The following is a 24,482-nucleotide window of genomic DNA, read 5'->3' on the forward strand; positions in this document are numbered from 1 at the left end:
TCCAATACATAATTTTCCTGGGAAGATCTCTAAAGGAACCGCGTCGATTTCGAACCCTCTCAAAAAATACAAATTATCCGACTGCTATCATTGTCATCTTCTCCTCAAAGAATTAAGAACCATCTATTTCTAATTATACTATCACCATCGAAGGACTCGGTCAATTTAAACAAGATCCACCTTTTGTTAACCCTCGATTCCGAACATCACGACGAATCAAAAACTACCCCCAAAATGCTTGAATCCACGATTGTTTTCAGGATCCTCTTCAGCTAGCTACGTTCCTGGCTCCGATGGTGAGTCTGAAGCACTGGAGCGATTTCATATCACGCCCACGACCAGTTGCGAGAGCGAGAACGAGCTAGCGGGATCAGTAGGGAAGAAGAAGAAGAGGTTAGGAGGGTGTTTCGCGCGAAAGAGAGAGGGATACCATCAGCCATCGTCCAAGGTGGGGGAGCTCGGATATGGCAGCTAGGCAGTCCGCTGTTTGCCTTGCTGGGGCACGGGCCGTTCCTCGGGCACGTCCGGAGTATATCGCAACTATCGCGTTAAATCTACGTTAAATTTGCAGTATCCTTTGGTGGTTGCTTCAGTTTCGAGACAGACGAAACTCGCGAGGGTGGTTCGCGGTGACACGCGGGTTTCCGGTAACCGCGATCTCTTTGTGTCGGGGTTACACTCCCCGGGAACGGCATGCTCAACAATATCTCCGCCGGCGGGTCCATACACGGTATTTCCGGTAAGTAACATCCCTTTGACGCGTCGCGTAGATACTACCCCGTGCCCTTCGTTCAAAGCGTTTCGGAGCTGTTTTCAATGGTGTTCGAAGCTGGGATTCTCTATGGATTATTGCGGATGTTCACTTGGAGGATACTTTCAATAGGATGTTTATAGCTCGTATTGGGCTGAAGTTGCAGGATGAAGATACTAGTTAACTGGGTCATTTTTCAACCAACAAAGTGCTCTTTTTCTTCACACGTGAAATAAGAAGTGAATAAAATCTTTCAATCAAAGGCGGACTGGCCATTGGAAGTTTGGGAAAATTCCCAGTGGGTGGATAGGGATTTGGGCTCTAATTAGTTAAAATTAAGGCCCGTTATGTCACTAATCTCATGGTAACAATTTAAGTCCCTGTCCGCCCCTACTTTCAATAAACGTATTAAATTCTAGAATCTATGACGAGTTATTTCGTTTTTCTCAATTAACAGGTTAAGCATTTGGCATTTGGGAGGGTCTGCAAAATTTCTTATTTCGGAAAATTACAGAGCAGTTCTCTGTTTCTTTTGAAATTGGAAAATCTTTTAATAATATGAAAGGTTTGAAAGGGTTATTCTAAATTATTCTGATTTTGATAATTTTGGTAGTTATAACCAAATATTTATCTCAATTAACTTTTGACATGTATTCTTGTTTATAATTGAAAGTATTAATTTATCTTAGAAATATATTTTCGATTCCTGGAAATTAAGAGGTTAAATGTACTAAAATTAAACAACAGAAAATTAGAATAATTAATAAATAATTTGAAAAACATGTTGAATATTAGTCCTCTAGCGACGGTAGATGATGTACTTCTGAAAATACCGTGATTCTAACTGTAGTTGCAATTAATATAATTCTTGTCATGTTATGCTTAATTAATTATGCGTTAATCACAACTATATGAGAGGATTTTTGTCAAATCTCCGTGTTAAACATACATTTCATATTCACTGAGTGAATAATGAAACCTAATATCCTACACACACTAAAATATTTGCAAAACTTTTTACCACGCCTGATTAATTAAACTAATTTTATCTATTTTAAATGCCAGAGGTAATAACCATTTCTGAAAAGGATAAATGGTCGCTTTAGCGTTATTTCAAAGTTTGTTTTGAAATTAAAACATCATTGAATCTAAATGCTTATAATTCGCGGTTGTTTTATTATTTTTATTCATATATAAAGAAACCATTTAATTAACATGCATGAAAAATGTGTTCATTTGCGTTTAAAAAGTTGTTAATTATGAAAGGAGTATCCATATAATCCCAACTACGAAAATATCTGAAGTGTTGATAGCGATATCCGAGCATAGTTGAGCAACTATACCGATGAAATATCCCTTGCTCGTTATTTTACGTACATGGTAAAATAAAAAGCACTTGCAAACTTAAATAATTATTTTTACCAAAAAATCACGAGTTGGGTACCGATTGAACTCTTACCGTCGCGTTAGCGCTGGTTCTTTCACTTATTTAAAGTTATACAGATTAAAAAATTATTTCACAATAATTTTCATATAAAAAAGTAATTTGCAATACGTTCATCAATGTAAGATTTATTTCTATCACTAATTACCATTTTTCATAATAATGAAATCACAACTTTGCTTCAAATCGCCATTTACCATTTCTATTTCTCCCGATATCTAAATCATGATGAAATTATTTAACATTGCTCTCGTTTATCTAAAACGATAATTATAGGAAAAAGAAGTGGACATCCGACGATACAGTCGGTTCCCCGAGAAAGTCAAACATTCGCGAAACAAAGGGGAAAAGTTGTCCGAACGATAACAGGAAAAACTCGGGTCCGATAACACGTGGCGACCTGCTTCTCGCTTCTCTCCCGTTCAAGGAAACCGCTTCTCGAGTTTGATGACCTTAATTACCTCAACACTGATTACATTAGGCGGGAAGTTAAGGAACGATTTAGAGTTGGGACACAGCTAGTAGTAGAAACTGAGCAAAAGCGCGACGTGTCGGCTTGATTAAGCCAGGATTAACCCTACATTTTAAATTCATTCTTTAAAACAAATTATTTCAATCACAGAAATGAAGATTTTTCAGAACCTCTTAAATAATTATTTTTTCATCCCTTCGAAAAATGAACGCCGCAGTGATGGGTAATGTAACAGACGACTGGCGATTTTATTACGAAAATTAATTGCATTTGGTGCAATCGGGATACAATGCAACGCTTTCCGACGTCCAAACGAAACGCGTCCGTCACGCCGTTTCCGGATAGAATAACGTGATTTATGAATTTATTAATCAGACGCTTTCAAGCGACTGGCCGTCAATCGGCATCTTTTCAAATGCCCATCAATGCGCTTTCGTCAGCCACCAGACATTAAATCGTTCGACGTGTTCTTTATTGGTTTTTCAGTGAAAGAATAACTTGGAAAAAGGAAGAAATCGAATAGAGAAAATAATCGAACGTAGACACGTTCTCCGCGGGGTCTTAGGCGCTATTGGTTTAATTCGATTAAAAAATCCGATAATCCAATCAGAAGGAATAGGATTAAACAATCATTCTCGGCGTTAATGAGAGGCAAACCGTTAGCGAAGCAAACAAAAGGCTTGCGGCGCTAATCCTTACCTGCCTGCTAATCGTACATCTCGTTTATCAATTTTTTATCGAGCCTCGTTGGCCAATTAAGAGAATTAAACTCACTTATTTTCTGTTTGAACGCCTATAACTTTTTTTTTTTTTTAATTAACGAATCAATGTTCATTTGTACTCGTATATCATAAACATGTCATCGAGACTTGGAATGAATTTGCACAGTGACAACTCAATTCAATTCAATTCATGGTGTTCATTTTTTGTCAAAATTTTAGCAAAAACTTGTTGGGAAATTCATGAAAGAACCGATGGATCCTCGATGTTCTTTCTCTTTACTACTTCTTTTGGCAGAAACAAAAAATCACGATGAAGAGATCAAAGAAACCTACCGAATTTCAGGCAGGAGAGGAGCGAAGGTGCTCATAAATGCCGGTTCTCCCGGCAAAATCGAAATAAAATCATCAGGACCCATAAAAATAAAACGAAAATAAAGACCAGTCATAAAGTTCATTCATACGGAGTTTCCATTGAGTAAACGATTGCTGCACGGTGGTCGGTCCACACGATGTTTCCTTGGAAGAAACAGTGAACTCGATGCACAATTTACGATCCCTTAATTTCTCTAATTATTCATTTTGTGGGAAATCAGATTCTTAAGTAGACCAGATTTTCTCCCCCATCCACGTATTTTACTGAATATTTTTTTTAATTGCGGCTATTTGAAAAATATTTTCAGCCCCGTTCAAACATCAGACTATTAACGTTATTACGCGCGTATGATCGCATTAAACATATCGAACACAGGCTGGCCAGGCGGCGAAAATGAATCATTATTAACAGGGGTGGATTATAAAATATCGATGCAAAACTGCTGGCCCGTATGGCATATTTATGAAACCGATAAAATTCCTTCGTTAGCACATTATCGTTTCGTTGTTATGTGTGTGACTTCATAACGCTTGATGCATCGCTTCATGCTTAATTATTTGGTTGCGTGAAATCGAAAGAAATGTTCGAACTGTTAACGAGAACCCTTATCCATGACCCATCGTTTATGAAATATGGAAATTTCTGTGCAGAGAGCATCACCGATGTTAAGTTTCCCTTCGTTTTGCACCCTTTCTGTAAGGGATCGCCATTTTCTGTTACACTTTCTGTCAAGATCGTATCTAATTAACACTCATTAGAGCCATTCCGCTATTTTACTGTAACATAAGCTACACTCTGAAAGTTTTGAAAATTGATGAAATGAAACTTTGGAAACTTTTACCGTGATCTGACTTTATTTTTAGTTCTATCGGTTCCATAAATCTCCAAATCGTATCCACCGAAATTCATCCCCTACGATTCCTAGCTGAAATGGTCTCCCGATTTTACATGGAACAAGATTGAAATCCCGACGTGATTCCTTCCCTTTCGTTCTTCGAAAGCGCAGAAAATCCCTAGATCGGCTGTGGGAGGTTGAAACTAGTTTACCAGCTTACGTAAGCGCGAGTGCGTGGACAAAGCGGGAGGATGCGCGATGGCCGCGCAATCACGGGCATGGTTTCGAACCTCGCGTCACGTCGCGTCGGCAAGCGGTCATTTCAGTCGTCCTCCCACGCATTCTAGAAATTTTCTACAACCAATACGTAGCCGGTTCGCGTGAACACGTGTGTCGATGGGTGCACGAGACACGGTTGGATGTGTGTGTTTGCTCGCCTAGAAGCCGGAGGCCGGTGACGATTCTCGCACCTTCGTGCTAAGTGGTCCGCGCTCCCCTCACCACCGGCTGGCCAGCTTCTGCTCCTATACAAATTTAAACTACATAGAGCGGAAAAAGGGAGTGAGCGTGAAGAAGAGGAGGAGGCCGTGTTGGCGGCGGCTCCTCGGGGAAACAGAGAAACTGTAATGGCTCATTTTTTTCACGTTTCGCGTTCGCAGGAGCGAAGGATCTTCATGCGCAGGACCTGAAGAGGCACGACAAGTTGGACGGCGTGCTGGGAGTGAATTTGGGGACCGGGTTGTCTGCCGGTGGTGGCCTCACGCTTCATCAGGAATTAATCATGACCATGCCTGGCGCGGGTAAGCGTTTTACCGTGTTGAAACGTTTCCGTTCCTCTCCTTTTTTTTCCCCTTTTATTTTTGCCCTCTTTTCACCTCGTCACTGACTGACTTTGTCATTCCATGACACGTAGCTTGATACGGTCTCCGTGTACGATACATTTTCAACTTGTCGTGCGAATCTGGTGTACTCGAGAGAGCAGAAGCTTGTATCGAAATCAGTATTAGTTTATATTTTTGTCAATTCTTAAATTGTCGCAATTTCTAGTCTGTTTCGTTTGTCAGCGCGAATGAGTGTGCGAAGGAACGAAGAGATTGAAGATTTATTACCACGTTGTAGGAAATGCGGGGGCGATCGGACAAGGCGATGACAAACCCGCGAAACAGAAAAGACATCGGACGAGATTCACACCAGCTCAGTTGAACGAGCTAGAGAGGTGTTTCAATAGGACCCACTATCCGGACATTTTCCTCAGGGAGGAGATAGCTGTGAAAATTGGCCTCACGGAAAGTCGGGTACAGGTAAGTGTCATCGAAGAAACGAATATTTACCATGATTCATCGTCAACATTCGATTAAGAAATCTACTGATTTTCTTGTTAGCACATTGAGTACCGTAGTGAAAACAGACATTCCAAATTTCATAGAGATTTATAGAGAATAAGAGATACGTTTAACAAGCATAACTAAATGGTACCGTGAACGTCTCGAAATCAATTCCGTCGGCCTACCGTGGCTTTTCGGATTAAACTGAAACTTGGAGTAGCGTTAAGCCTTCACCCTACGGGGTCTGGAATTTTGGTGGACTCCACTTTGCCACGGGACAACCGCAAAACTTTCTGCAAACTTTCCCCGCTCCGCTGTGAGCACGCGAAATTCAAAGATCACGGGAATGACCACGGGATATTGCTCAAGATGAAACGTTAATGAAATTTCAACGGGTGCTTTACATGTATGATTTATGATATATGAAAATTAGTAGGCAGAAAAATGGGGCCTAATCTTGAAGAGACCCTCATATTGCAACTTTCTTCAATAAAAAGTGGAGAATCTTTTTAGCAGATTCGTAGCTGGGTCGTTATTAAATAACGAACGTCGTTGACCGCACTTTAAAGTGGAAATTGATAAAAACCGATAGCCGTGTTGACCAACGGGGGTAGTTCCGCGTTCAACCCCGTACAGACATCAGCAGCAGCTGGCTGGAGCTTTTTTAAGTCTCCGGGGCACGTCTAGAAAAACGAAGCTAATAGAAATTCATGAAAATTTTATTCGCAACTTGGAAGCGTCAGTCAAGCCAAGCGTCGCGCTGCATATCAAACAGTTTTGCTCGTCTTCTTTCACGACGAACACGTGGAAGAGTCGACATGTGTGCGACGTTTATACACGATCCTGGATACTTTTCTCGTCCCGATTATCAGGAAACCCACTGCCTCTCATATGTTAATCTCGCGATTCTGTGACACCGCGATCGACGGCGACCAAAAATATACCGTCCAAAAACAATTCGATCTATTAAGTCCAGAGACCGTCTTATTTTTTCTCAGAAGATAGATATTGGATTTTAATTTTATCGCAGAAACTATGCGATTTTTTCTTCAAATACAAAATACTCTTGTAACTTTTCTACCACCCTCTACCGTTTCTATGCTTAAGATGCATCTTGAGAACTCTTTCAGGTGTGTGACATTTCGTCGAACGTCTGGTTGGATTCAAATATTCAGCAATTATTAGGGAGGGAAGTGGTTGAACAAGCAGGAGAACCGAGGGAAAAAGTCGTCGATGCGAAAGAGAGTTTCGACGCAGGTAGACGCGTTGGTGAAACAAACCGGACGAGTAGAGGGTAAAGAGAAAGAGATAGAAAGCGTGGACCGGTGCTCGGGGTGGCTGGTTGCCTAATTGAAAGAGGTTTTCCGTGGGCGAGGGTAGACATCAGAGCGAACGAAGCGTTTCCAAGGAAACCCAGCGGCGGGCTCTCGTGTGGAGAGGGCCCAGGCACCAATGGGGCTGCTAGGCAAAGGCGCCGGCGCCCAGCGTCGCTATACTATCGAGCGTCGCTATCAATGATTTCTTAACTCGCCATGGCGGATCCGTCGCTGAACGTTTTCACGACGATTGGCCCACTCCTGTCACTCTTTTTCCAGCTGGCCGTGTGCACACGTGCAACTCGTGTGCACCATCGCTTCCCTTCCACTCTTTGCGGCTCGTCCTTTATTATTGGATCTCGGTACTTGTTATGAAATTGAAACTGCAATTTGTTACTCGATTGCTTCCGGGTCTTCTTTCTCATTGCTCGATCGCTAACTGAGTTTCCCGGTTTCTGCTTTCCCAGTTTGTTTTTTAATTTTATGATCCTTTTTCCAGGAAGTTTGTAAAGCAGCACTTTAGATTCTTACTAGGGTAGTAATATTGGGAAAATCCACAAATTTCTGAATTACACCTTTGTATCTAAGTTTTGAAATCATTTAGAACAAATTATTCTATGTATTCATTTTTAGTACGAAAGGTAGTTCTCTACTGTTAGAAAGCAATTCTAAATGCATTTTATACATCTTCCACTAATCCTTCCTTTCATTTAAAATCCAATAACAATGAAACTGTTTTAAATCAATTAATCATTTTATATTCCCTTGTACAACTGACATTTGAAAAATGAAGTGAAGCTATATAAAATCCCATTCGTATTTGCCATTAAAGGAAAAGAGAAAAAAATTCTCGAATCATACGATTCGAGCTAGAATCGAGAAACCGGACGCCCTATTAAATTACTTTTTTAACCGAGTAATTGGCGATACCAAGAATCGCCAAAAGCTGCATTCCGTTGATAAAGTTTGCAGAATGTTCCACGCGAACAATCGGGACTTTTTAATCGAACGAAACAATCAAGGGTGAAAAGGGAATGAGAACGTAGCTACGAGGCTACGAATGGATCAGAGAAATCGGTGTCTGCAACGATCAGCATTAACGCGATGATAGCGTTATAGTGAAGAGAAGAGGAGAGGGCAGATATAACGTTTCTAATTACCAACAAAATACTCGAAATAGTGCATTGAAATATTACGATTTATCGATCTGTTGTAATTTATTACTACTCGAAAAGAGATGTAATTGCCGTTCCGTCTCTAATTGCTGTTAATTAACAACTATTATATTGCTTGCACGATAACGCATCGTCGGGGGCAACTGCTTTACAATCAACAATTACTTCGATGCCGCATCACGTAGCCGATTCCGAATTATGCGAGGCATTTAATTACGCTTTAACGTAATAACGCTTTCAATTGTACCACTCGTTTAGCGTTGACCGTGGCCAGACTGTTCGCGGACGGGTTTATCTGAGATACAAGTCGGTGCGCAATTTTTTATCGCGATAATCAGATATTTAATGAAGGCGAGGCGAACCCCTATATGAAATTCCCCTCAATCAGTCAAAAATAAAATAATCAAAAGCCGCTGACTTTATCGCTAAAAAATTCACGCGCCTCCCCGCGGACCTTTCACTTCGTTTAATTAGTAGCAATGGATATAATGAATTCTACATTAGACCAGCTTTTATTATTACGAATAAAATATACGTATACAAAAGCATCTCTCGTATTTATCATTTTATCTTAAGCCGCCATGAATGGTGAAAATAGAAAATTTAGTTAGCCTTTTCTTTTTCCCTCATCAAGCGTTATAACGAATGCTCGTCATAAGTATCATTTGAAAATAATAAAAAGATCGGTTGCTAACAAATATTCCGTGTCGAAGATGGATCGCAAAAAAAGAACCGTCGCGTCATCGAAAAAGACTGACGATATTTGAAAATTACTCGTCGCAGACCATCGCATCGATTCGAAGACTATAAATAATTTCGCAGGCTCGTGGAACCGCGAAAAAAACTGCTACTAGCCTCGAACGTCCAAGTGGATTTTTTTTTTTTTTTTTTTTTTTTTTTTTTTGGGTTCATCCCTCCACAAAATCCTGGTGGCGACCAGGGGTCAATGGCTCGTTTTCGCGCTCGCGTTTACTCTCTCGTTTCGATACACGATTTGAGAAACGCGCGAAACTCGTTGTTCCTTACCGTCAATCACATCTAGAATATTAATTAACCGCTTTCGATGCTTCAAATAAAGCTCAATCATCCACCAGCACCGGCGAACGCTTTCACCCCCGCGAACTAGCGTAGCGGTGCGTGTGCGCCCGGGCGCTGAGACAAAAAGCTTTTTTTCATCCGAACATTTATCGCAAAGCCGACAGTCTATTTTCGAGGACACGTATCGGCGCTTTACGGTTTTAATTACGCGTATTTTAATCCGCCCAGGAGACATTTTCTGTTTCCAGAACGGCGCGGCGGCCGTGGAACGAGCTTTATTAGACCTGCACACAGCCGATTTAAATTTAATCATAATGAAGAGGCGATTAAAATTGCAATCGTCCACGGAATAGAACCCATAGCGACGGCCAGTTAACGTCTGCTAACAGGCATTTAACTTAACTGCCTCAGGTAACTGCTCGTTTCTAGGCTGAAGGGTCCTTTCGATTACTGCCGCTCGGAAATTTTATGGGGCACGACCTTTCCGCCGATGGCTACGACTTGCATGAAAGCTCGAAAGGAAAAGACCAAAAAATAAAAAAAAAACCCTGAAAAAACAGGGTACCGAGGGTGAAACGTTGTCTCCGAACTACCCCATTGCATCGGTCGCTCGTTTTCCGCCCTTTCACGTTGTCCGTTATCCATCGTGATCTTCCCGAAACATGGATTAATGCTACTAATGGATGTAGCCTCGAATGAAAAGGAAACGTCGTTTAGGTTTATGAACTTGAGCTTCAGTTTTACGATTCTCTCGGTGATAACGTTGCGTACACAGTAGCCTTATGGAATCTTTCTTCCGTTTGGAATAAACGATTTTTCGACTCGGAAGACGAAACATCGAGAACGTATAAAGATTACCCAAGATAAAATATGTGATCATAAAGTAATAATTGCTTCGTCCTTTCCTCATTTCTCAGGCCCTTACGGTTGGCTATAATGACAATGTCAAACAACTTTATACCACCATATTTTCATAATTGAATAGTTGCAAACCTACGTTTTGTGGAAATAGAATTTCATTATGAATTTAACATGTTCATTACTGGCTGGGTAATAAATAAAAATAATATTAATATTAATCGTGACACTAATGATAACATAAATATTATTAATATTAATTGAGTGTGAAATATTAATTTGGAACATCTTTAATGCGTTAATTAGCACACCGGAAATAGACTATGTACACTCGCGATTAAATAGGGTTCTCCAGGAAAAATTTTGTTAACCCACTTTGTAGCATTGAAGTATAGAAAATTTCTGTTTCCCCTGATTTATTTTGAGAAATAATTGAGATTCGAATCCGCGGCTACGCTACTGCTAAAAGTCACATATGCCGCTCAGAGAGACGGTCCACGGTGGCGAATGTCGGGTATTGCTTTCAAAGTATCCCACGGGAGCTGGACGAATGGCGGTGTCATTCGGCCATCCGTTGGGACAAACAAGTGACTGCACCGAGGGTAAATGTAGTTTGTTATTGTCTCGTCCTGAGAAATGGGAAATGACTTTGGTGCTTGCTGGCGAGAGTTCTAAACCACGCAACAATTCAAATACCACTTTCCTTAACACTTTGACTACCACGCTAAAACCACTGAAACTCTCATTACCTCCATTACATTTTTATGGAGGCTTTCCTAAATCTAGCTATTAATGTTTCATTATTAATAAATAATATCGATCCATTTCTTTCTAAAATAATACAAAAATTTGTTTGCCCGACGAATGTGTTAAAAAAAGAAAAAAAAAAGGAACAAACCGAATGATTAAAAATGGCAGAAGACAGATATGGAACCACGGTTGCACGCATTGAATCAAGCATCGAAAGTCAGGTATGATCGATCTGGAATTTCCATCGGCAAAATTTCTCCCCATAAACTATCACTGATCATTTACGGGGATGCGTCCAGCGTATAACCAGACACGTGTACGCGGCAATCGAGTGTTTTACGATGGCGCATCAAACATGCGCGCGTCAAGTTTCGCCGTAACGCGAATCACTCTCGATCACGGTTCTGTCTCGCGTTAAATCACCGACACATTGTTTCTGGCCGTCCGCAACGGCATCGAACGAATATCGAATACGCCTAGTGTCGTACGGTAGAAAATAAATCAACGTCCTCCCGGAATAAGAATACACGGGGACAACGGGCATTAGCCTCCTAACATTAGTCTCGCATTAAACGGGAGGTATGCTCGTGAAATTCAAACATGTTGCGCATCCTATCGGGATAATGTGCCGAAAATATCGACGTCTTTTTATGAACTCACTTTTCGTGGAACAAACGTGTCCAATATTATATTTGAATATTTTAAATATTGCATACGATCTGTTCTTCTGTTCGTTATTTTAGTTTCATTTTGCACCAACTGTAACATGAAACTCGAGGACGAATAGAAAAATGTCTCGATGAAATAGTAAAAGTTCAAAGGGAACGAGATGTCGTCTACCAACCACCCTCCTTCCTCCTCCTCCTCCTCCCCAACGTGACAAACGCTTCAGCCTACGCGACTCGACGAAGATCCAACGCGTCTGCTATGCAACAGCCTATGCATTTTAAGGGAGGGGTGATTTTTAATGCCGTATAAATATGCATAGACCACGATATTAGCTCTTACGTGTCGTCGGCCGAAAAATATCACGCCGGGTGCTGCACGCACACAAACACCACCCAGCTATGAACACGCGAAGAGAAAAGCATCCCCGTGTACACACGCGGTAGCTTGGTATGGAGCAGGAGAATTGGGGTTCTCAATGGATAAACTATGTCGCCGCGATGACCCCAGGGAGCATCATCTAACGCCCATTTTGTTATGACGTCTAACGGCTCTGAATAATTTCGTAGCCGCGAAAATACAGGACCTGTCGGGGTGAAATCGATCGCCACGGTTCTACATCGATCGAGCGAGATCAATCGTTGCTTTGAAAAGTCCAAATTTTACTCGATTTTGTAAATTGCAAGAGGAAGAATAGTATTAAGGTTCTACTATATTTTCGGTATGTCAAAAACTGCAAGTAGAATAAGGCGATCACTGGTCAGACAAACCTCAATGCATGCGTACTCTGTTCCACATACAACGTGACTGTTCTATGTTGCATTTTCAAATATTCGTGCTGTAGAAAAAGTTATTCGTAAAGCGCGTACAATTTGAAGTAACTAATGCTATTTAAGAGGAACTGAAACGTGGCTAATAAAGTGATAATTATTACGAGCAAATAAATGTTTCTACTATTTATACTATTCGAAATTGATTAAAATGCCTGTCTCCGTTTCGATCTTCCAACCATTGAATAAACTATCAAGCATTAAGAAATCATTGAACGAGCATGATTTCGATCAATATCAGTTTGATAATTCATCTGTTCGAACAACAGCTACGGTTTGATTATTGATTGGTTTCAAATCGATAGCGGGGATAGATAATTTTCGTCGGAATGTAGTGAAAGAAAACGGTGATTCGATGGCGCTAGCCGGCTAATGTTTAATGAAAATAAATACTACATAAGTTTGTACGATGCTAGCCTGATTGATGACGGTGGTTGGCCTCCTGTCCGAGGGTGGCAAGACGCATTACCCGGACCGCCCACTGTTTCACGCTGCGCCACGTCGTCAGGAGGGACATTTTCGTTGGGCCATTAGTGGATCGTCATGATCTAATGTCACGCGGAATGAAAATTTTAGGATCACCCTCGAAACCGCACTGATTTCAACTTTATTTTTACCCTCGTATCTATAAATTATTAATTATTACAACGCACATGTCAAATACCAATAAACTTTCCTCGAAGTGTTTAAAGATACTGTCAGTAATCTCGAGGAAATACAGGTAGCAGTAAAACGAGCGTAACTACCGATAAAATGCATACTTGCAACCCCCCGCGTGCACAGAGAATCGTAAACTTGATCCATTTATGCTTTATTATTATTTTACGAACGCAATACCGTTGCCTTAAGACAATGCCTGTCGTTAAATTAGTCTGAATTACCAAACTGGATTTATCTTCCTAAAGAAGTATGCTTGCAACAATCTACATGGGACTGTGTAATTTATGAAGAATTCAAAAACATTTTTGTCACAGAATTGGCAATTTTTGAATTACAATTTATCCTTTTAATCTGTGAGCTAACTTACACCATTCGTTCGTCTGACCAGTGATTGTCCTATTCTACTTGTAGACTTTGACAAACCGAAAATACATATAATAGAACCTTAATAACTGCATGAAAACGGGGTTGAAAATGTAGACAAAAGACTCTATCGTCAAAAGATAAGAGAACGCCAGATGATGAATTAAATTTTCATCGTTCCTTTCCATCAAGCGCAATTGACGAAAAATCTCGAAAGAAAAACGTCATCTCGCTTTGCGGCGATTCCGAGCATTTTTCCGCGAAGTGAGTCGAACTATTCTTCAATGGCGTGCTGAAAGCTACTTCTATATATCTTGGGGTGTTGGGCAGATCCCGCCGCTTGCCTTGATGGCAAGCTCAATTTATATCAACGCCCGTTGAAACCCCCTTTACGAGGTCTCGCCGCCTCTTTCACCTCCTAAACCTCACCCTAACCTTAGGCCACCCCAGAACTCGGCCAAACCTTGATTCTCGCCACCTACAGACCCCTCAGAGCTCACGGGAACTCTTTTCTACAGTTAAGCTAAGCTATTCGCGATTGACGTGGAAAAATAGAAAGAATCATGCATTTCTCAACTCTTTCCCTCGATTGTCTTCAATTATATTTAACATGATGGAATGTGCTTTTTATCATTCGTACCCTCACACCTCTAAAAATTGACGCGTTATCAGTCTCGCACCGAAACGGTAAATTTACGTGGGTCCATTTCTCCGACCACTCGTGTACAATGAATCGCGACTGACAATAATCGTTTATGCAAATTCAGTGTCAACTTCGCGGTCGGATGGAAGCGTCGTGTCGGATGAATCCGCTCCGACGAAAAAGTAAATCTCGTTTAACGAAGAGTGTAATTAAACCGCGTGAATGGGACGTTCTAATAAATTCTCACGTTTCGAAACGTGAAACGTGTTTCATGGAGGGATCGTTGAAAACGCGAAACACGGCTAAACGACGATAGAAATTCTCTTACCGACATAGAAACACCGGGACAGTGTTTCTGGATAGCGTATTTGCTCGTACGTTCCAATCGAACGTCGCTTCGAGGCCGTCATCGCGACTGATGCTGATTATTCGAGAGCATTTCAGCTCGTTTTCACCCTCGCCGTGATTCCAGGTGATTCCAGGTGCTTCCTGGGAACAGCTGCCGTGGCGCACGCGCCTAGCTAACGGCGATGCGGTGATTGATCAATTTTTAAAAAGCAATGTTCCTAATTGACCCGCACGAAAGCCATCGGTCGGGCAACCTTAGTCATCGAAAGGTGTGTACCGTGCCTTCGATCCAACCGTTTCAGACCCTTTACCTTTCCAATCTCTACGTTAATAGTCGATTGACCATCTTCGATAATCCTTTTCTCAAACTTTATTTCGTTTTCTTGACTCTTTCATTAGTCGTGTAGCTACTATTTAATGATTGCCGAACTACATATATCGATTCGTGTGGTTATTTAACGACAACTATAGATTATAGATGATTTTTAAAATACCTCCAACTTAATGAGCACTAATCTATGGATCACACTAGGTATGCAATTAGTGCAGGAACATTTGAGCTTGACCGCCTTTGTCAGCGTGTCATCATAGAGGACGATAGTTCCATTTGTGTGATTACTCGTATCGTCACATTTATAATTAAAGCAATTTAATTGGTATTCGTGATCGCCACTAACTATTCAAGGCACGCCTGCTTTATGATGATTATTAACGATACTTTGATATGTCATTGGTATCGAATAAAAGTCGGAATAGCAAGGATTGCAGCCCTGATGCATTAGAAAGCATTCAGAACGCGTTGAAGAAGCAAAGAGATGAACGATCATCCGACGCACGAAAGCTCTCGTTTTGCGTGCAGTTATTTCGTAACAAGAGTCATTAGCATTCACCTGCGTTAATTAACGGAAGTTCTAGCGTACGTACATATGCAGGATGCATCAGCCACGCGTGGAGGGGGATGAGAAGAGGGAGGGTGCAAGTGATAATGCGGGATATATACGTGCGACAGTCCCTTGTGCTTTTTCCCCTCTTCTGGCTTGCATCGTCGATGCTCACGTGGCGTGTAACAGCAAATTATCCACGGGCTTTTAGCCGTAGTTCTACCGTAGTTGTACCGTGAAATCGTGGCAACCACACCCACGAACGCGGCAAGAAACATTGACATCCCGGCAAGACGAAAGGGGGAACAGATTTTGCATATTTCAAAACTCGACCCGATCCGCCCGAATAATTTTTACCCTGACGCGAACGAGGTTCTTTTCCGTTGCAAAGGCGAAAGATTTTCTAAACGTTTGATCTTTAGACATTTAGATAGAAGATATTATCGTTAAATGCTACGCCAATGGTCGATCCATAGACACTGATTCGATCCCAATGCACTTAACACCCATCCAGCTCTAATGCTACTCTCTCGTCACGAGCGTTCATCCTTGAGAGGCAGCAGACGTGCCAGATGTTCTTAAGCTTCGCCAAATGAACCAAGATATCCCCATAGACGGTAAATCGGTCAAAAAGTTATTTTGCTAAAGTATAATAGAAACAGGGTAAATGACTAAAATCCTATTCCTTTAATTCATACTTAATTATTAATTTGCGAAATTAAAAATAAATTCTAATCCTTTTCGTATTCTAGCGGCCGTGTTTCTCAAGTCTACCGAAATCTTGCAAAGTTCAAAAGACGATGCTAATAACTAAGGTGAACACAATAGTTTTCGTTGTTGAAAGTTCGTGGTTCATAATAAACCGTCTTCGCCGTAGAAATCCGACGATCGCTTTCTAGCAATACCTGGAGTACACTGGAGCGTGTAAATCCCATATATCCAATTAGATTCGTATAATCCCTGCATGTTAGCAGAGGGTGTCTCCACCCCTCGAGCCGAATGGTTTGTCTCGTTTCCTCTCGGCTAACCGGAAGCGAAACTCGGTATGCTTTCGCAGGTACGAAACGCGTTGCTACGTGTGCGTCGGAGGCGCAAGCGCGCATCCCGTGGCTCTAATGCTAAAGTACTAATTTATGGGCACATATGAGATGGCTATAGCGCGCTTTACCGTGCCAGGAAAGGGACTGTAGTCCGTGGAACAAGGGTGGAAGAGGTTCGGCTGGTGGGGATGTAGGCCGAGGGTATATCGGAGAGAACACAGGGGTGGGCTTTGCATGCGATATCAATAAATCAAGTCCCCGGGACCCCGGCAGCTTAGGGGGCCACTACGTGGCCAGAATCAACAGCTCATAACGTCGGCTAATAGCTACTCGCCCTGGGGTCGAAGATATTGTCGTAACACCCAGGGACATCTTAACGTCTCGCGCCGAATTTGCTTTCGTAAAAGAATCGCCTCATCGCAGAAGAAAAAATAACATTGCACCTCGATAGATTTTCTGGTGCCATTTTTTCGTATCGACAAAGTATTCGTTTCATCTTCTACGACGATAATGATATAGCCTGCCACTTACTTGAACGTTTTCAGGTGTGGTTTCAAAATCGCCGAGCGAAGTGGAAAAAACGGAAGAAGTCCGCGCCGATTTACCGTTCCACCGGCACTCTGCTACCATCGCATGGTCTGCCTCCGTTTGGTCCAATGAGCTCCGATCTTTGCGGTGCTGGAATGTTTCATGGACCTGCTGAAAGATGGGGAATGGGTACAGGTTAGACATCCATAGATATTTGCAGTAGGACTTTGATTAACCGGATCCTCAATATCCGCGATCTCAATCATCCGGAGTATTGATATACCTACTTTCTTTTGATTAGTTCAATGATTTTTCAGATCACTGTTTCCCGATTAGACTTGTTAATCAAGGTTCTACATCTACTTGTATTAATTATTCTACTATTTTAATTCTATCCTGTCCGCCGGGCAGGACAGTTTAAATTATCAAGTGTATCGACTATATGTCATTTTCTTCTTTTATTAATTCTATTTTTAACAAAGAAATCAATGACCCCTGTCGCGTGTTCGTTTTAATCGAAAACACTTGTTTCACAGGTCTCGGACAATTGGGCCAGGGAGGGATGACGATGGGTGGTTTTGGGCAAAGTTTAGGACAACTTGGTCAGCAAAGTACGGGAAGCCTAGGTTCGAGCTTGGGTCTTGGTAATTCCGGGCTCCCTATCAGCAGTCCGTCGCAGACTGTCTATCAAGCTAGTTATGGACTGAATTCCCTCGGTAAGATAATTATCTAAATAGTAAATAGTATTTACCGAGAAATTTGATTCGATTTAAATAAGTCATCAAAACAAACTGCCTTGGAAACAATTACTTAATATGCAACAAACTGATATCGTCATAAGTGGATCGAATTAACACTGAGATAATTATGCAATTTTAAAGAACGATTCGACACTTACAAACGGTGATTCGACGAGGTCGTTAAGAAGAGCAATAAAAGTTTGTGTGTCAGTGTTTAAAACGTGATTTGGACCAGGTTAGATCGCAAACGGATCTTTTTAGGAGAGGAATATTTTCTGTACCGAAAAAGAGAGAGGAATATTAACGTGGCGGACAAACGCAGACGCTTATAGGCGATTCGATAATCGTCTTGCCAAACTTTTGGACCGTGGCCCTCTAAAAAAGACGATGTGCAAACAGTATCGAGGAACCCGGTACCTCTTTGACGAAGTCGTTAAACGTTACGGTGCATTATCGCTCGAAGGGGTTATGCGCCTGCATGTAAGGAATTTGAGACAGAAACATAAACTCCGTCCTCTCGTCTGTTTACGCAGGCAAACTTCGAGCCTGGTCTCGCACCTAGGTGCGAGATCTTTCGCTGTATGTTTACCATAACATCCCGATGCAACCTGTCTTGGTTGAGTTACGCTTCACCTTATCCAGGGACCTTGTACCTTCGAAGATGCCTCGGAAGACGAGAGGTGTGTGAAATTCTTTGTCTCACCAAATTCTACCCGAACACCTCGAACACACCGGTCGAAAGATTTTAAAAGAACATAGGCGCGAACAAGTTGAGACCCGAGTGTCGAGCTTCGTTTTCGTAATGTTCAGGCAGGATGCATCGTGATTAGAATGAAAAAATAAAGAAATAGTTTTTAGAGTATAGCTAGAAAAACAGTTTCGTTTGAATAAAACATGTCTTCAAAGATAAACAAAATCGAATTCTAACGGGGAATCAGAAATCGATAATTGATTGATGAAAGTTTCCTAATCACCACCCTTCCTCATTCACTGGTCTCTATCTTGGTTCCAGTTATTCATATTTAACGACATCATATCGAATTCCATCAACACCAAATATATACTGACAAGTCTAAATAGATTAATTCTGACCGGTATATCCACGATCATTTGAGGAGGTCAACAACACCTAAGATCAATTTTTCCGGTATAGATTTTCGATGAAATAGGGAATGAAATTCTGTCAGCTTTCGAATTCCATCGTTTTTTCATTTACAATGACTTTTTACAGCGACGAATGAAAAATATAATCAGATTTGAAAAGGACTCGAATGGCGACTGCGAAAAGCAGAGGGCTAAGCCGTATGGCGAAACTGTCTTTAGGTGTAGCACAGTTTCACAATGTACGTACTAATGTGAGCGTGTCTCAAACGCGAACGCGTACCTGTGTACATACGTAACACGTACAAGGTGTCAATTATCACGTATTATCGCCGCGGGGCAGGTAGCGTCAACCGACAGGAGAATAAGTAGAAGTAGAAGAAGAAAAAAATTACCGTTCTACAGACGAGATTCATCATACGTGTGGTTCATGTGGACTCGGTTTAAGGTGGATGCCAGTACTCCGAGCCTGACCGCAGTCAGTTATCCGCTTTTACCCGTCGGTAATGTCTAAGGCAAACACCTTTTAGAGAAACGTCTTATTTTTCGGTTTTCAACGATGATTAGCATCGAACGGTAGCGTGGCCGAGGTTCGCCGGTTTTCGAGTCGATTACGACGGGCCTCTATTTTGTTTATCCTCGTCTAGAGAGGCGGTGGTCGAAAGAACGTCTCCGAGGTGTAAATTGACTGCGATTGAAAATGCCCGACTTTCGAGCCGCAATCAACCCCCACCGAGTTTCCGAATACGTAACACATCGATCAGTTGATACTAATTCGAAGGAGTTGCCTGGGTCAATCGTGTATCGACACCCATTAGCAATTTCTATTGTGCCATAGAAATTGCTGAAAAGATAGTCCTGCGCAAACTCCTATAGTCGCAACGATACCGTCATAAAAAGGATCCCTTTTCCCCGTTGTCTCTCTCCCAGAGGCCACCAACGTGGCGTACGAAGAGGCGGAAACGACTTTACGACACCCGGTAGCACAACCCCATACACTTTGTGAGCCTACCGTATTAATATCTACTGCGAAGAAAGGAAACGTTCTACCGTGTACCTGCGGTATCGCACCTGTGAATTGCCCTTTCGCTACCTGGCTCTCGGCTAAAGGGATTCAAACACGACTATTCGATTCACCGAATGAACAATGTTGAGACCATAGAAATTCGATGGATTATAAATAAAATCAACTTTTGTATATTATGATTTTCAGGGGGTGTACACGTGACGGCGTCCCGGGGTTCGCCTCCGGGAGGATCGAGCGTGGGCGGAGGTCAGGGTGGCGGGCTTGGATCGGCCTTGAACTGCGGTCAGGGCTCGCCTGGGACGACTTCCGGTAGCGGAGGCGGTGGCGGTGGCGGCGGTGGTGTTTCCTGCGTGGCCGCCGACGTGAACGCGACCGAAGCGTCGGATTGGAGAGGCGCGCATAGCATCGCGGCGCTGAGACGTCGTGCCTCGGATGCGTCGCAACAATACAGTCCACAGCCACCGCCGCCACCCGCAGGACCACCTCAATATGCCCACGACATCGAGTACAATTCCGTTTACTGAGGTGTTCCGGGATTCTCTATTAACTCTACTCTCAATGGTTTTATCGGGGAAACGTTTCAATGATTCCCTTGGTGGACGACGAGACGGTTCCGTACAGTCCGCGTGCAGGGTAACGCGTGATCAGAAGAAATAATACTCGTTGGTCGAGGTTATATTTCTATTTGCTCGTGGTTGCCCACTACGGAAGTAAAAACACTCTTGGAAAACAATGGAAAATTTAGCCTAGTCTCTGGACAAGATAACAGAAGCTACAGCAACAACGAATTTTATCTCGTTCTCTACGTGTTCTAAATGTTGATTTTAATTACCGATTAATTGGAAATTTTACGAATTGATCTGTGGTGCAATCATAGAGGAACAATTTGACGATAACGCGCGATGTTCGAAGTAACAAGAAGTATACGGTGAATTTTGAAAAAATATTATAAAATTTCCGAGGAAGTTTCCGAGAACAGGAGGCGGTAAAGTGAAGATGGAAAAACGATTTCCACGAAAGGATTCGTGTCACATTGAAGAAGCTGTGCAACACTGACGTGGTTACGTCATATATGCATATATTAACACTATCACCGGTGCTCGTCGGACGATTTTATACGTTCAAACTATTTCTAACACAATTACATTTTAAATGATTACTTTTAATCTATCATTACTTCAGAATCGTACCTACTGCTCATTAAAGCATGTGAGGTTCGCTTAAGTGCAATCCGAATGTATTCTTGAACAATTTATTTATTCTATGTTACGTACTGTTTCAGCAAGAATTTCGAAATTTTTAGAATTTACACGTACGAAATTCACGAGTCGCTGCACGGTGTAACGAAAAGTATACGACAAGTTATTATAGTAATTATGTATGGTATTGTAAATATAGTAAAGAATTACGATCATTATTGATAAGTTTCGCGTATAATGAAACGGCTAAGTTATTTTTACTTGACCAATTTAGCAAGGTTACAAGATTCAGGATCCCCCGATTGTTTGCAGTTCCTTTCACGAATCCGTGTAATAGAAACCAAAGGGTATCTCTTGATTTTCACCTAACTTACCTACATTTCACACGTTCACGCGAAATGACCACGAGCCTGTTCAACGATCGCATCAAGCTTTAATAACGATTAAACGAGACGATAAAGGAGCTAGTTTTTCTTTGTTTTGCTTTCTATATCGATCACAAAGTGGTTTAGATTCTTGAGACGTTGAAACGAATTCAAAACAAGAAATCTTCGTTTCGAAAAGGTCAATGTGTAAACGTATGTGTGTACCCGTGAGGTCTTGCATGAGAGGAACAACAGTACTTTGAGTAATTAAAATACAAGTTAGCACCTTCGTATACCGCATTTCCCGGCTAATTTCCTAGAACGCTATAAATATAGATTGTTCTGTTGTTGTACACCGAGGCGTAAGTTTTGTAAATAGAGTATACGTCTAATATTAATAATAATCGAGTATTGTAAGCGAACACGATATCTCATTTAAGAACGAACGAACGAACGAACGAAAGCGAGTATACTTGGACATTGTGATATTTTGGGCCCGCTGTTCCCGTTTTTCGTTTTTCCTCGACAGTGACCAGCCGTGCACATGATATTGCAAGGGAAAAATAAAGCGGCACCACTAATAAAAACGTCGACTATTCTAACGAGACGAGACAATAAATGTGTACTTACAGATTCTCGTGCTCGAAGCAGACCCGATTCGCAGTATGTACACAGAGCTCGACCGAAGCGTTTGAAGAACCGATAACAACTGCGATCTCCGCCCCGTGTGTCGAGCACGTGAATTTGTAAACATATACAGACTCGTCTCGTTGGAAGGACTATAGTTACGAATTTACGGTAGTCTTAGGTACAATTTAGTGATAAACATGAAATTAACGAATATGCAGTTGTCAGTGTATCACTACGAAACGTATACGATTTTTAATGTACAAACAAGAAAGATAAAAAAAAGGGATGAAGTATGACCGCGTGACGAGGATGTTATAATGGTATCTCATCCTGCTGGTGTGACTTGTGTTCGGGATGAAATAATTTATACTCGAACTGACTCTTTCAACCGTTCACTCGTTTCTTTTCCTTTTCGTTCTCGTACCCTTCCGTTTTCTTCTGCAATACATATTTTCTATGCTACCGACTGGCACATTTTTATACATATTTAAAAATAAGAACCGCGAACACGGTGCTTACGAGTGTAATTGAGTCATAGTTCTCGTTGAATACGCGAAAGACAGTAATATTTATTTATTATCATCTGCGTGAGTGGATCGAATCTAGTGTCGTGCTTGTTAACGATCGAATTGAATTGCCTGGATATTTTGCAACGATATGATCAATTATATATGTTTGGCGTGGACGTTTTTGGTTTTCTTTTTTATCTTGGTCCGTACCGTTTGCGAGCAATTAACCATATTTGATTAAATGTGCCGCAACAAAGTGGACTGACTTTATGCATCTTCAACACAAATCATTATCGTGGATGACCTTAATTAGTGATAAATAGAAGAATTTTAATTTTTATCGTTGTATAGTTGTGTATAGAGGACAACTAAGTGTGTAAAATAAATCATTATCTAAAAGTCAAACTCCTTGTATGTATGTACAATACCGAACATGGTAGGTTGCCCTGAGAAAAATAGCGATATATTCCTAGCTTTTATCGTAGGCCCCCCCCTACCCAAGTTCACGGGTTCCCCGACCACCCCCTTAAACGGTTCTGAGGAGAATGCCAATGTATGGGTAGGAGACCTCATATATGAATGTATATAGACCTGTGGCCTTAATTAATATTTACTTTGTTATTCGTAATTTTTAAAATTTTAAAATATTTAATAATAAAAAATTATGTTATTTTCTTTGCTAAATCACATGCATCACTAATGATTCTATGTTCAATCATCTGAGAAAATCTTTAATTGGTTCATAATAGTATAAACACCATTTTTATTTGAAAATATACATTTGTATATTGAAGAGTACATATATCATGTTTATGGTATTATACATAAAAGTATTCATAGCGTCTTCACAAGAGATGGAATAATTGCATTAATTGAATATTCAATTAATATTTGAAGAAAGAGTAGAATAGAGGGTATAAAGACAAGTCAAATATGTGCATAGAAACTTTCATTGTACTCAATAGTACAAAATATATCTTCAGGTACGAGGAAAATACTTTTTTAGGTTCCACCGAACACATTTGTATAAGAGTAAATGTTAAAAGACTAAAGTAAACATAATTATAAAGATGCAAACATATTTAAAATGAGATACAAATGCTGTAATTATATGTATTTTTGAAAGCTTTAGAAGGATATGTTAGTGTTTTATGGCAGATAGTTTATGACATACTTTGTAAACAGATATTAACAGTTAGTAGGTACGACAAGAATTTGGTCGCTTCTCAAATATTATTTGCAAGGCCATTATTATCAGGTAAGTTACAGTATTTTCAAATAAATATTTTCAGAATCAATTCTTTTAAATGTTGAACATACATTAAATATATTGGTTTGCTATATTCAGCATTTTCAACAAATAGAATATTCAGTATCTTCTATACATTGGCTAATATTTTACACAAACTTTAACATTTTTGAGAATAAATATATAATACAATATCAAATGTGTTCGAAGTGACAAAATATTAAATATTTAAAAGGTTAAACAGTTGCATGTTACCTGTTGTATATCTTCACAGAAAAGTTTGAGCTCTTATTTGCACTAGTCACAAACTAATTTATAAGATTGATCGCGAAAATAATGTATTAATAGAAAAACGCAATATTTCAAATATCGGCAGTTCTTTAAAATTACTAATTGCACCGTATTAGCAAAAGGCAATTGTTAAAGACAACTTTTAACTCTAATATTCAACGAAAAAAGCGGGAACAGAACTTCGTTTTGAATAACGCTTTAACATGCAAAACACCCAGACGCCCACACGTATATATCGTACTACGCAATATCTTGTTTTTAAATATAAGAGGAAGATTATAATACTTTTTTTGGCGCAGTTATTTTTTAAAAATTCATAGTAATCATATTTTGCATTAAATATAATTAAATAA

The 24,482-nt window shown here is 40.7% G+C and overlaps 1 protein-coding gene across 2 annotated transcripts; it reads left to right on the plus strand.

Moving 5' to 3' along the window:
- Positions 1-489: 489 nt before the first annotated feature.
- Positions 490-23,124, plus strand: otp (orthopedia homeobox). Of its 2 annotated transcripts, XM_034316508.2 has the most exons (6): positions 490-739; positions 5,257-5,397; positions 5,717-5,898; positions 17,036-17,213; positions 17,555-17,734; positions 20,073-23,124. In XM_034316508.2, the coding sequence occupies exons 1-6, from the start codon at positions 694-696 to the stop codon at positions 20,408-20,410; spliced, it is 1,065 nt and encodes a 354-aa protein (XP_034172399.1). In that variant the 5' UTR covers positions 490-693; the 3' UTR covers positions 20,411-23,124. The 2 variants fall into 2 exon arrangements, with proteins under 2 accessions (XP_034172399.1, XP_034172401.1); XM_034316510.2 differs by lacking the exon at positions 5,257-5,397.
- The last annotated feature ends 1,358 nt before the right edge of the window (positions 23,125-24,482 follow it).

The sequence above is a fragment of the Osmia lignaria genome, chromosome 16 (assembly GCF_051020975.1).
Source record: "Osmia lignaria lignaria isolate PbOS001 chromosome 16, iyOsmLign1, whole genome shotgun sequence".
In the NCBI taxonomy this organism is placed as follows: Eukaryota; Metazoa; Arthropoda; class Insecta; order Hymenoptera; family Megachilidae; genus Osmia; species Osmia lignaria.

Bases quoted from the DNA above. Each gene is read 5' to 3' on its own strand.
- otp (XM_034316508.2), top strand. From the start codon at position 694: ATGCTCAACAATATCTCCGCCGGCGGGTCCATACACGGTATTTCCG. The intron at 5,398-5,716 runs GTAAGCGTTTTA...ACCACGTTGTAG, and splicing joins CATGACCATGCCTGGCGCGG to GAAATGCGGGGGCGATCGGA. The intron at 17,735-20,072 runs GTAAGATAATTA...TATGATTTTCAG, and splicing joins TTATGGACTGAATTCCCTCG to GGGGTGTACACGTGACGGCG.